This window comes from Cheilinus undulatus, linkage group 3 (genome assembly GCF_018320785.1).
Source record: "Cheilinus undulatus linkage group 3, ASM1832078v1, whole genome shotgun sequence".
In the NCBI taxonomy this organism is placed as follows: domain Eukaryota; kingdom Metazoa; phylum Chordata; class Actinopteri; order Labriformes; family Labridae; genus Cheilinus; species Cheilinus undulatus.
Window position 1 is genome coordinate 17,517,833 of NC_054867.1, and position 13,906 is coordinate 17,531,738.

General features: G+C 38.6%; 1 protein-coding gene across 3 annotated transcripts; it reads left to right on the forward strand.

Moving 5' to 3' along the window:
• Nucleotides 1–3,470: 3,470 nt before the first annotated feature.
• Nucleotides 3,471–11,708, forward strand: rae1 (ribonucleic acid export 1). Of its 3 annotated transcripts, XM_041815444.1 has the most exons (13): nt 3,493–3,590; nt 4,234–4,353; nt 4,486–4,590; nt 6,051–6,143; nt 6,237–6,323; nt 6,404–6,490; nt 7,104–7,175; nt 7,256–7,363; nt 7,455–7,561; nt 7,711–7,786; nt 10,120–10,314; nt 10,394–10,479; nt 11,107–11,708. In XM_041815444.1, coding segments are annotated over exons 2-13 (1,107 nt in total). In that variant the 5' UTR covers nt 3,493–3,590; nt 4,234–4,263; the 3' UTR covers nt 11,108–11,708. The 3 variants fall into 3 exon arrangements, with proteins under 3 accessions (XP_041671359.1, XP_041671378.1, XP_041671367.1); XM_041815425.1 differs by lacking the exon at nt 11,107–11,708 and having other exon boundaries at nt 3,471–3,590; nt 10,394–10,483; XM_041815433.1 differs by lacking the exon at nt 11,107–11,708 and having other exon boundaries at nt 3,501–3,583; nt 10,394–10,483.
• The last annotated feature ends 2,198 nt before the right edge of the window (nt 11,709–13,906 follow it).

The window sequence follows — 13,906 nt, forward strand, 5'->3', positions numbered from 1 at the left end:
CTTTGTGTTCTTCTAACTTGTTGAATGATAAAAGGATTTTCACGTGCAGTTATCCCCGTTCATCAGTTCAACGTTTCAGTCACCCATAATGTGCTCGTGCGCAAAGTCCTAGCGCCGCGCGGGAATGGGTTTTATTGAGGCGCTGTGTCAGAGGAGGGGCAGGAGGGGTTTAGAATGGGACACACCAAGACTGGAAAGATTAGGAGGGACTGTTGTGTGAGGAAGGGGTGAATGAAAAGTAAGGGAGGACGGATCACTGTCCTATCATTGCGCGCGCATCTCTATTTTCTGTTGATATCTGTAACCGAAGTGCCTCATCCATGCGTGTTTAGTTCCAACATGTCTCATCTGTCACTGCTTCAAGTTGACGCTAATTATTGACATGTCAGCTCATCTTTTAGGCCTGAATATGTTTATTTATTGCAAGATTTTACAGCCACGTTCTTCCCTTAAAATAACATCAGTAACTCTAGTTTAGTTCTCCTATTTAAACGAGGAGCCTTCAGACACCACTAAAAGGTGAGTCCAAAGGTAAAGAGGGAAAATCCCCTAATCCCCTCTTCCAAGCAGACACCTTTGAACTCAAACAATAAACTCAGGCCCACCCTAATTGTTGAGTGATCATGAAGAGACATGCCAACAGCCCCCATGCACATGTAAAGCACTTCTCTGAGGGCTTTAATAGAGTTATTGAGGGTGGGGGTGGGGGATGAATGACAAAGCAAGAATCAAACCTGAAGTTGATTATTCATGTTCCTTACTCAGGTTTGGGGGCAGCAGAGGCTGGACCAGGTCATGGACTCAACAATGGAGTCATGGCTGCAAACTGACATCACCTTGTTCTGGTGTATTTTTTGTGTTTCTCTTCGGAAAAAAAGTCAAAGATGAGTTAAAACCACACAGCTCACTCTTTCTACTGTAGAGGGTTTCCCAGCAGAGGTCACTCTATTGGTCATCAGTGCATGTACGCATCACAAGAGTCCTCCTCTCCTCTACAAACATTTGTAAACTTCCCCAACGCTTTAATACTAACTGTTTAAGACTGTAAAAATCTGTTATGCTTGAGGACTCTTTAGCTGTGGAGGAATGCCAACAGTTCCCATTACTCTGCCCATCAACCCACTTTTCTTTAGGGCTAAAGGATTTAACCGTTATAACTAATGAGCTAATGACATGTCCCTACTCCAGTAATGTTTTTATATCACTCAGAACTCAGCCTTATGTTTTGTGAGTTTAATAATAAATTAACTCTTCAGAAGATAAATCTGTATGTTGAGTAAAAGTGAAGCAAAGTAACATTCAGTGATGAAAAATGGCCTGTTTGGTATCCGTGATCAGCACCAGGATGAAATCTTATATGTTTAGGGACATTTTCTACCACCATATTTTGCCCACCCATCAAATGAACCATCCTGACTTATAAACAATGACAAACATGTCTTATAAACCTGTATTTCATTTACATTAGGAAGAAAAAACTACAGGTCAGATCTTGAAGCTGAGAAATTTTATCAATTCATTAAAAATGGCTTATGATAAATGTGATGACAGAAATATATCCCAAAAAAAGCTGGGACAGAGCAACATAAGGCTTGAAAAGTAAGTGGTACTAATGAAAAGCAGCAGGAGATATCACACTAAACCACTATAAACCATAATAATAACCCCCGAAAAACATAAAACAAGGATCTACTGCCACTGGATCGATAAAGTCACAGTCATTGATGGCTAGTAAAAAATAAATGCATTGTTCAAGACCAGACAGCCACCGAGGGCCCAAGGGGTCAAGCAAGCCAAGAAAGTCTATGTGACAGAGGTGAAGGCTTCCTCTTCAGTCTTGTCAAACAGCAAGGTCAGGACTAGACTGAGTCCAGAATCAACATTATCCCAGCCAGTCTGACCAACTAGCCGAGGATAGCACAAAAGGCAGAAATGATCAGCAGTAACATACGGAAACCAAAGTTGTTGGGTCGCAATGGCTTGTAACCGTGTAAAAAGTGGGTCACCAGATATAAAGTCTGGGAAACACTGAACCAATGTATATAATATCATTAAAGATGCAGAGATCTGGACAACTCTCTGAGCACAAGAAACAAGGCCAAAACTCAGTATAAGATGTAAGAGATCTTTGGGCCCTTAAGTAGCACTGCATGAAAAACAGGCATGAATTTGTAATGGAAATCCCTGCATGCGCTCAGGAACACTTCCACAAATCAGTGTCTGTCAGCACAGCTCCCGTAACATCCACAAATGCATGTTTAAGCTGTATAATGCAAAGAAGAAGCTATATCTGGGCCAAAGCTCATTTAAAATGGCCTGAGGCAAACTGGAAAACTGTTCTGTGGTCAGATGAATCAAAATGTAAAACCACAGATGCTGTGTCCTGCAGATTGAATAGGAGAGGGACCATCCAGCTTGTTATCAGGGCACAGATTTTATGATAAGCGCAAGCCCAGGATAAATTTGTATTATATAAACCTCACCCACTTTTGATCAGCTATTTTTTTATTATTCCTGCAGGCTGCTCTTTGAAAGCAAAGTCTATATTACACATACTGTAATGCACTAGGTCTCAGTTCACAACGCTGCTCATGTTTAGTTATTTTTACATTTTCAAGCAAGGTTTTGCACCTATAAACACAAAGCAAATCAGAAATCCTTAAGCATATGGGTAATAAGTATCAAATTAAATGCATCCTGTGTTGCAAATATTCCCCATTTTTTTCCAGTGAAACATCATCATAAATCCAAATCATTCAAAAGAAATATTAGAAATTCTATGTAAATTCCTGAAAAAAATCAAGCAGAAAAATACAGATCCATGCCTTACAAGTCAATGAAAATTTGCCTAAACACCCAATCAAATTCCCAGAAAATACTTGGAAAAAAAAATATCCATGAAAATGCAAAAAAAAAGAGAAAAAAGAAAAGAAAGAAAAAAAAAGAAGAAATTTTCCTCTAAACTCACATCCCCAAGTTTTCATGAAAATTTTAGAGCAAATTCCAACATTGAACAAAACATTCTGAAAAAGCCTGAAGATTCAAATATAATCTTCTTCAATATAGCTATTAACATTTTGGAATATTTTCAAGCAAATTCCCCACATTGTCATAACAAATTGCACCAAATAAAAAAGTTAAAAGTTACCCAAAACACCCAAACAAATTCGCCCTGATTTCCGCTCAAATTCCCAAATATTCACAGATAAATTCCCTAAATTCAAGTTAAACCTTTCATAAATTCCCCCAACATCTTAAGCAAATCACTCATACTTCAAAAGACATTCTGGAAATTTATCTGAAAAATGTAATGGCAGAAATTATTGCTACGCTGTAGGAAAGCCAAAATGTAATGTCCTCATAATGCTGGGTCTAAAGGTAAATAGAAAAATGTAGTTCCACAACAGTGGACTGACTTGTCATGCAACGCCCTCTAGCGTTCACTCTTCATGTTGCATCATTGTACCGCGGGTCATACGTCACCAAACTGCGACACACCGAGGCAACAAGCGCCACATTCCTACTGCGCCAAAATATATTGGCAATTCTGTCGTTACCAGGTTAAAGCCGCATTACAGCAGAGGTTAGGGGTATGTATATCAACGAAGTTAAGAGACAGTGTTCCCAGTGTGCAGTGTTTGAACATGCTGTTTGGAAATGTTGCCGTTATGGAAAGTTTTCAGCCTAATGTCGGTAACGTTAGCAACCGGCTATGGTGGTGTATTACCTGGTTGAAATGCTAAGCTAGTTCACGTTAAGTAGCGCTGTTATCAATGTCCTTCTACAATCACGCGCTAATTATTGTTAACTCATTTATTTAATACGATCAAACGCATTTTGAACAAGAGTAACTATTCTGTATATGAACACACATTAGAAGGGACGATAAACTGTAGAAGCTAATAGCTAATTTACGTAGTTAGCTTAATCCTCAGTTCTTCAGCTGAGATCTGTCAGCTGGGTGTGCGTACATGGACAAATTAACCCTTAGACATATGTGACTTCAATCTAAAGCATTAAACTCCAAACAGAGTGCTTCTGTTCAAACTTTCGTCCGGTTTTGTGTTCGCTTTTTCGCCCAATCTTGACGTTACCTGTGTGTTTCGTGCCCTGCTTCACTCACGCCTGACCCATTGGTCTTATAGTCTAGAAAGATATTATTTCCTCGGTATATCGTTTGAAAATGTTGAAATCACTTAAAGCAATAACCCAAGCCCTCGCCCCCCCCCCCAGGGTCTTCACTGTGATAAACTTGAATGCACTATGAGTTTATTCGGCACAAACACTGGGTTTGGGACAGGAGGGACAGGGGTCTTTGGGAACGCCACAACAGACAGCCACAATCCCATGAAGGTAAGCTATCAAATTACAAAAACAAACTACTGATATGATTTTGAAATGCACCTCTGATGATCATGTTAAACCCCTTAAATCCTCACTGATGGATTCTTTCTTTTTACTTTGCGGCCCTGACTTGTCCCATAGGATGTTGAGGTGACTTCCCCTCCAGATGACAGTATTAGCTGCCTGGCTTTCAGCCCACCCACCATGCCGGGGAACTTCCTCATTGGAGGATCCTGGGCAAATGATGTGAGCAAAACACTTTACAGTGATTTAATATACATTAGTACATTATTACTGAATCAATTATGATAGTAATGATAACTATGATTAGAGAAATAAATTCACCACAGTTGTTTCCTTGACGTTTTATTGGTCATTATGTTGTTTGCAGATGACATCATACCACAGCAAAAACTCAAGATGGGGAGACAGAAAAAATCATAATCAAAAATGTTCTGGGCTGGGAACAGCCTAACTGTTTGAATTGGGATTAAGAAGAAATGGTTAGCCAGTCTTAGAGATCTAGAGTTGGGAAACATGATACTTTTTTTTCCTCGATATCAAATGTCTGATATTTACGCACTAATTGAAGCCTTTACCAATATCAGTACCATTCTTTAGATAGGTATTTCAGACCTCCACCTTTAGTCCTTAAAACACACTTTGTCTTTTGTTAGGGTTCTGCAGCTTTGTTCTTTTATGTGTCAGAGCAAGTTAGAAACCTTTGTTTTTAAAAAGTGCTGTACAGATAAAGTTATCATTATTGTTATTATTAGTAGTAGTAGTAGAAATCATAGTAGAAGAAAATTTCAGTCCCTAAAACACACTGAAACTTCAATGAATGAGGATGGACAAAGAAGAAATCCACTAACTCGTTCATACATACTGCTGATATTTTTAACTATTTTATCAGTTGAATAGATCTGCAACAATTTAAAATCTGATTCTGTACAGATTAAGGATCATACATGATAAATTCCGATGATAACTGCCATGTGCAGGTCCACAAAAAGCTTAAATGTATTAACTTCCCTCTATTCTTGTTAATTCCAAGCCAGCGTTTTTCATTTCCTGCTCCCCATCTGACTTTTGTGCATCATTGAGATCATGTGACAACAAACTAGGGCTGCGCAATTAATCGCAAATTAGATTAAATCACAATATTGCCTGCTGCAATTTTCGAATGGCAGAAGGTGCACTATTTCTTTAACCTGAAGTTTGTGTCAAAATACCAGTTTGAAACCTTTTTACAGCAGAGATGTTATACATTACATATCATGCAATCATTCTAGTGGCATATCTTTAGAATAGTGTACAAAACAATCCATATTTTCTTCATTTTTGTATGTTTTTCTTGTTAAATATGAGAATTATAACAAACTTATCGTTCCCTTTAATACAACTGTTCACATCCAATTTGCAAAGACAAAATCATCACAACCTGATATCTTTACACAGTTGTTGAGCCATAGTTTAATATGTCATATATTGTGTTGGTTATAGTATAAAATGAATTATTGCTTGTTTGTGTTGGAAAACACATGAGATGAGGAACTTAAGAAATAATTGCATATTAAATCGCAATCGCAATATAGGGTAAAAAAAAAAAAAAAAAATCACAGTTAGATTATTTTCCCAAATCGTTTAGTCTTACTACAAACATCCAGTCGTAACACATTTCTGTGATATTGTGATATTCACCACAGGTGCGGTGCTGGGAGGTGCAAGACAATGGACAGACTGTCCCTAAAGCCCAACAGATGCACACTGGTCCAGTGCTGGATGCGTGCTGGAGTGATGTAGGTCTCATGAACAAAGTAATTTAAGCCCAGTAACAAATGCTGCTTGCTTGGCTACAGAATAATTTATGATGTACTACTCCCTTTGACCAGGATGGGAGTAAAGTCTTCACCGCTTCCTGTGACAAAACAGCCAAGATGTGGGATCTTAACAGCAACCAAGCAATGCAGATTGCACAGGTTTGATGGAATCTCCCAGATACAATTTGTAGGTGCAACAGTAAACCAGCAAAACTTAAATGTCTTGCTTTTTTTCACAGCATGAAGGTCCAATCAAATCTATCCACTGGATAAAAGCACCAAACTACAGCTGTATTATGACTGGTAGCTGGGACAAAACTCTTAAGGTATATCAGCCATTTAAATACATCTAGTTGTCCTTTTAATTACTGTCATTTAACTTTTTCTTGATTAAGGCAGAGAAGAAAACAGGACAAGACTGTCTGATCATTCAAATTTAATCTGTGATATTTCATGAGTGAAAGTTTATCAGATTCCACTACTCAGAAAACCATATAATAATGCTTTTAGATAGATGTATACAGCTCCAGAGTGTTGAAGGTCATAATTCAGTTTGGTTTCTTTTTTTTTTTTTGGCTGTGATTGTGTGATAGATTATTCAACATGCCCTGCTGATAGTGTTTGCTCTCATGTTATTGTACTATGCAGCAGCTTGGTACTCATGTTTTTTTTTTCCAGGGAAAGCTTTTTTTTTTTTTCATAGTGCTGTTGTCTGTGTGAGAGGGGTCAAATGTTCAAGATTATACTTTCAACAAGCTTGTCCACTGAAAATTTTCAATAACCTTTGAACCCTGCCTTTGGTTTAGTTTAAGATACATAGGGATACATTGATTTAGAATTGATAATATAAAAGAGCAGGGAGAAGACCAGAATATCAAACCTGGTTGTTTTCTAATGTTTGTCTAAGAAAAAAAACAGTTTTTCTGTGTTTTTCTTCAGTTCTGGGACACCCGCTCTCCCAATCCCATGATGTCTCTGCAGATGCCAGAGAGATGCTACTGTGCAGATGTTGTAAGTTGGATCACATCAGTTTAGGATTCTTGTACAGTGGATTTTATTTAGTTTTTTTAACCTCACTGACTAACATTCAGGTTTACCCCATGGCTGTGGTTGCTACAGCTGAGAGAGGCCTGATAGTGTACCAGCTGGAGAACCAGCCCTCGGAGTTTCGCAGAATAGACTCTCCTCTCAAACATCAGGTAACTTTTTTATCCTTTTTATTTATTTGGCTAAGCGTAAACTCACATCAGTCAGTGTGCTCTTATGTGCTCTCCTGCTCTGTTCCTGCAGCACCGATGTGTTGCCATATTCAAGGACAAGCAGAACAAGCCAACAGGCTTTGCTCTGGGAAGCATTGAAGGCAGAGTTGCCATCCACTATATCAACCCTCCAAACCCGTGAGTGTCTGCAACAGCTATTTCTTTAAAGGAATGAATGCATGATTACAGTAAATTCTAAAACATTTTCAAATAAATTAAAAAACAAGTTAAAAGACAGTGCTTTTAATGTCAAATATGACGCTAATTTGTTCTCTGATCACTTTCAGAGCCAAAGACAACTTCACCTTCAAGTGCCACAGGTCTAACGGAACAAATACAACCACTCCACAGGACATCTATGCTGTGAGTTTTTGTGCTTTTAAAATGTGTTTTCTTGACATTTTGTAATGGGGAGATAGAAAATTATACTACTTAGTGAAGTTAATTGTCAAGAGCTGTGATTGAAAGGCTTTTAATGGACTGCTTTTGTAGACAGCATTCCAGCAGTCAGAGGAAGAAAAGGTGGATCCATTAATCTTTAACTTATTGTCTTAAAACTCTTTAATGCAATCGTTGCACCATTATTACTGCTATGCCACTGCTTTTCTTTAAACACTATTAGTGAGGATGCTGAGTAAGCATCCACACTATTCTTATTTACCTTAAGCAACAGGTCTGTTAATGGTGTGTGATTGCAGTACAAAGTTCATCATCCTTAATCATTCTTATCTTATGTAAGCATTATTGAACAGGTAGTCCTTTCAGATCAAGGTCCATTTTTTGAGGGAGACCTGGCCAAGATAGCAAACCAGTTACAACAAGAGGAACATTAAAACACAACAAACATACAAACTTGAGAGACAAAGAAAAGGATAAAACCAGCTAAATGAAGCTATCATATTTTCAGTTAAACTTATAAATGTTGAAATTATTTTAATGTTGATATCAAAGCTGTGTATCTTCACCGGTCTCACCATTCAGTTCAAATCTGATCATCATGCCCACAATGTTATTTGGTTAATATCCCAATGCATCACTGTTGATAATAAGTTGCGTCCTCAGTTACCAACAAGGGCTTATCAACTAAATTATATTAAAAAATAGTAAAAAGAAAAATATTACAAGAAAAATAATCTTGCTTCAAGTTCAAGGTGTATATTTAAAAATATGTAATGGACAACTTAAAAAGAATATCAAAATAATTACACTTTAGTTTTGAGAAATAAAGGGAAAGATGTAGTTAGATTTTCCCTTTTTTTTTTTTTTTGGTAAAGAATATTACAAAACTACAAAGTCACCTCAAACAAAAATGTGTTGATAAAACTAACATTCAACATTCCTATGGCAGTCATTCAGTAAAATTATTCAAAAGATAAATCCTTTAAACAGTCTCTTTGCCTATATTTGTATAGAATGGTGGTGTAGACCTTTAAAACACATTTCCGAACACCAACTGAACTACCGTAAGCCTTTAGGTCAGAAAATTAAATTAAAATGCCTACATTTGGGCCCCATACATTTTCTGACCACAAGCTGATGTGGTTGCAGGAAAAGGGCATATAAGGCAATTTTGAATGATCAAGCCTGGATACTTAATAATCTGCACATTCATGGCAATTCTTGGTTAATTTAAAGCATTTTGAAGGCACCCCTAACAATGCCAGAAGGCAACCTAAGGTGCCGTGGCACCCCGGTTGAGAACAGCTGTTCTTGTCTTCAAAAACATCTTACATATTGAAATTTAACAGCTTCATCAACTGCTTCTCTCTTTGCATCCCTCACTCTCACACACCTCTTGTTTAATGAGGGAAATGGCCTCAGATCACCCTCTTAGGATTTTAAATCCAAGCTGAAGACATGACAGGTGTGATTGAAATTGTTATTTACATGTTGTTAGTTAGTGTTTGATTGTGTGAGGATTCTGTTATAGATCTAAGTTCATATTCTACTGTGTCACCATATGGTAGTTTAACCCTCTGGTGTGTGTTTTGTCTTGTAGTGATGTTTGATATTACTGCGTTTAATGATCACAGTGGTACTGAAACAGAGAGTTAAATTGGTTTTCAGTTGTCAGGGGAACAATGGTCATATAAAAGAGCCTGATTTCAGAAAAGCATTAAAATCAAAGCTCTGTTTGAAAGAGAAACTGGTTAACATTTGATTATTGAAGGTAAGCTCAGCAGGGTGGGCTCCTCATAATACATCAGTATGCATCGATTATGTTCTGCCTCTGCGTCCATGCAGAATCATCCACACCCGCATCATGTGAGAGATTGTTTTCAACACATTTAGTGTATGACTTCAGATTAATTCATTTGGTTTGCTGACACCATCACAGTATTTGTAACTGTATCCTGTGAGTAGTGCTTCAAGTCTTTTACTTTTGGATCTGGTATAGCAAATGATTGTGACAGATTTTCTGTACCGTCCTTTTATCTTCCTGGGGGCTTTTTTGCCTTTACTGAGGAAAGTGGACAGTGGATAGAGCCGGAAATGTTAAACGAGAGGTTAAGGAATGACGTGCACTGAAAGAGCCACATGCGGCCCGGAGCATGACTGAACTACTAGGCCCTGTGCCCCCCCCCCTTTTGTCTTTTTACTAACTCATCCATTACACTGTAAGCACTCTAAAATAATAATCAGTCTTTTTATCGTGTTTCCCCTGAATAGCCTTATGTTTTCCATTTTCTCCTCAGGTGAATGCAATCTCCTTCCATCCTGTTCATGGCACTTTGGCCACTGTTGGCTCAGACGGGCGCTTCAGCTTCTGGGACAAAGACGCCCGCACCAAGTTGAAGACCTCAGAGCAGCTGGACCAGCCCATCACAGCCTGCTGCTTCAACCATAACGGCAACATCTTCGCTTATGCTTCTAGTTACGACTGGTCGAAGGTAGGAGCTGTCCAGTTTTTCATAAGATCTTCACGTGACAGATTATCACTCATGTTTTTGTAATATTTGCTCTCCTCAGGGCCACGAGTACTACAATCCCCAGAAGAAGAACTACATCTTCCTGAGGAACGCTGCGGAGGAGCTGAAGCCTCGGAACAAGAAATGGTGAGAGAAGGGCAGCCACCGTCTGTAAACCTGGAGACCACGGTCACCGGATGGGGGCTGCCCTACTTCCTCGGTGTTCTTGTGACTCGCAGCCCCCCTGGTATACATGGATGGGGGCGGTGACGTCAAATATGATTGAGATTTCAGTTCTGCTGTTTACTGCAATGAGTAGCCACTTTGTAAGGCAATGGTTCTGTACTAACCAAAGTATCCTTTCAAAGACTTGTGTGGTTTCTGCTGTGAAAGTGTAAATGAGCAACCTTTGCAACCTGAAATTTGAAACTTAGGAAGAAGTGTGTTGACTTTCTTACAGCTTTTAGCTCCGAAGTATTTCAACTGAAGAGTGTATTCATTGACATAGGAATGCATTTAAGGAGTGTTACTTCTGATTTTATGGACATAACCATGAAAAGAATGAGGAAATGTTAAACATTTGTTTGCAATGATTAAGAGTAAATCAACTGTGATCTCTTAGGATTTATTTTTGTATTGTTTCTGTTTTAGAGTGGCACTGTACTGTTTCTCCTGTGTTTCTCCTGAAGGAGCCACACTAAACTCCTTTTCAGAAATAAATCAAACAGACTCTGAAAATGTTCCTTGTGACTGACTGCTTCCTCCTGTCTGTAGATTCGTCGTGCCAAGTCGCATCTCTTTGGGGGAAATGCGGAAGACCTGCTGCTTTAGTGTGTGTATATGCTCGAGACAGACTCCTTCCTTTCGGCAAACACCTGGACCAATGCCGCGCTGCTGCATACTGTGCATGGACCAATCAGAGGGGCCTACCAAACCTGGCGTTGATGACAGCTGCGTGACAATTGGTCGTAGAGGTCATCATAGGAAGGGAGGGCTTTCTTTTTCATTCATCTTGTTGTTTTTGTTGTTTTTTATGTGTCCAGATCTTTTTTTTTTTACAGCTTTCCAAAGACTTTTGATTCTCTTATGATGCTGTCACTCCGTGGTTTAGGTCATTAAACAAAACTGGGATGTAAAATACATAAGTAATGCATACTGTTAGATTCCAACATGGTAATTCCAACATTAGGGGATAAGAAGGTTAAGAGATAAGCTGTTGTGTTTGCTGTATAGTTGTTAAGGATTTATTGGACTGTATTTTGCATGCAAACAATGAACTTTCCACTCTAATATCTCAGCTGTAAAACTCACTATACGAATCTCTGGCATCACAAAATCAAAACTATAAACTTGAGTCAACATCTGCATCACAATGATCCCTTCCGTCTGCTTGTTTTACTGCAAGTCAACCAGCAGATGGAGTATTCTCTCCTTCTGTTTCAGCAACGACCTGTAGATTGATCCTGAAGCTGAAGTCAGGGAGCAGACTAAGATCAAAGCAGGACAGTGAGGAGCTTCATCAAGTACTTTTGACAGGGACATACAGCTGGAAATGAGGGAGGGGGATGGGGGTTTATCAAGAGGATATGAATGAGGTGACATGGCCAGCTACAAAGGCCATGTGTGAAAGGTGAACCAGTTCATAGAGGGAAAGGTGTGAATTAAAAGCCTTTTTTATTGAGGTCATTAGAGTATCACCTCACTGTTAGCCGGACCCTTGATACTTAGCAGTGGAACTCCAAGGCACCGGGGCGGGAAGGTAACGCCGCAGCCACAGCTCAGCGGCTCCTCTCAGCTTTCATGGGGGTGACACAGGTACCAGTCCTTGAGACCAGTGGCTCCTGTGCTTCTGTGTCAAAGTGTAAAAGCTTCTTCACATTACTTACATTGTCCTTTAGGTGAACTTCACCAGTTATTGTTGGGGGGTTAGACCCTGATTGGCAAATAGAAAAACGTTTTTGTTGGAATTGATTTGTTTCTTTAGACTAATTTTTCTCTGCCTATAGAGAGGTGGTTCTTGGTGGCATGTTGCAAGCATATTTGTGGCATTGAACATAATCAAATACACACTTAACTTTTGCTCTACATACTTACATTTTCTGCCAAATTTGCCAATCATTTGCTTTTATGATGGGGCAATAAGAAGTGGTTTTCGTCATGCTGGGGGGAATTTTTCACATTGTACTTTAACCAGGAAAAGGCGCAGTCACATAAAACTCTGATATTGAATCTACTGAGGTAGTTGAAATAATAAAATGGTTATAATTTTGGCTTGATCCAACTCCACAATGTCTGAACATTATAAAATCATATTCTTCAATCATTGATGTGGTAACAATAGAGGTCTAAAGTAATAGGAAATGTTATGAGACTTGCACAAAAAGATCACATATTAAGGCTTTAGATTCAATTTGGTTTGAAGTTAAAAAAGATGTTCACATTCCTATATTTACATAGGTAGTTTTATTATTAGACAAAAGAAGGCGGTTGTCTTGGGCATCATGCTTCAGGAGGCCTCAAGGCTTATGCAAAGGTGTGCATCAAAAATGAGGAATACATTAAAAAATATTGCCCTAATTAAAATGAGTGCTCAGAATGTAAAGGAGGTTCAAAGAGTACTTGACATATCACCAAAGCAAAGTTGTTGTTAGTATTTTATTAAAGTTTATTTTGGGGGTGTTTTGCCTTATCAGAGAGAGGTAGGACAGTGGACAGAGCTGAAAATAGGGACGGGAGGGTTGGGAATGACATGTAGTGTAAGGGCTACAGGCAGGGTCCTGTACACAAGGCTACCCACAAGGAGGCATAAAGGGGAGAGCTCTCTGGGGCCCAGCCAAAGGACGGGCCTATGGAGGTGAGGAAAATCATGGTCCATAGTAAAGCTAAGATGGGATAACCATATTTCATTTTTGACCAGATTAATAACCACTCATCAAAGAAACAAAAATGAGATTTATTTATGCTATAGTACAATACAGTCTTTAAAAAAATGTAAACCTCTTTTTCACTTAAATATAAAACTACCTTTTAATTGGTAATGTTAATGTGGATGGGCACACTGAATCAAATCATTAGGAAGCCCTGAAAGATAAACCCTGAGATTCCAAAAAAAGGCCGGATGCCAGAAAAAAATGTTAAAAGAAAAGAAACACGAAATTGTGAAATGTACAAAAAAAAAACAAAAAACTGTGGGCTAGAAGTGGCAAACGTGGGTTAAAATCGGTGAAAAGAAACAAAAAAGGTAAGAACTGGCAGAAATTGGCAACAAGTGGCAAGAAAATGGTAGATAAGTGGCTAAAAGTGGAGAAAATAAGTGGCAAAAAAAATGGGTTACAGGCAGCAAATACTTGTTTAAATTGGCAAAATAGGCTATGTGGGAAAAATGGGCCAAAACAGTGGGAAGTGGCAAAAAGAGAAAAAACAAGTGGCAAAAACAGTGTCACAAATGGGTGAAAAGCTGCAAAAATGGGTTGAAGGTCTCAAAATGTAAGTGACAAAATGGTTCGAAGAGTGGGGGTTAGAAAATAATTGCACAAATAATTTCAAAATCAGAATCCAATAATGGACTCACACA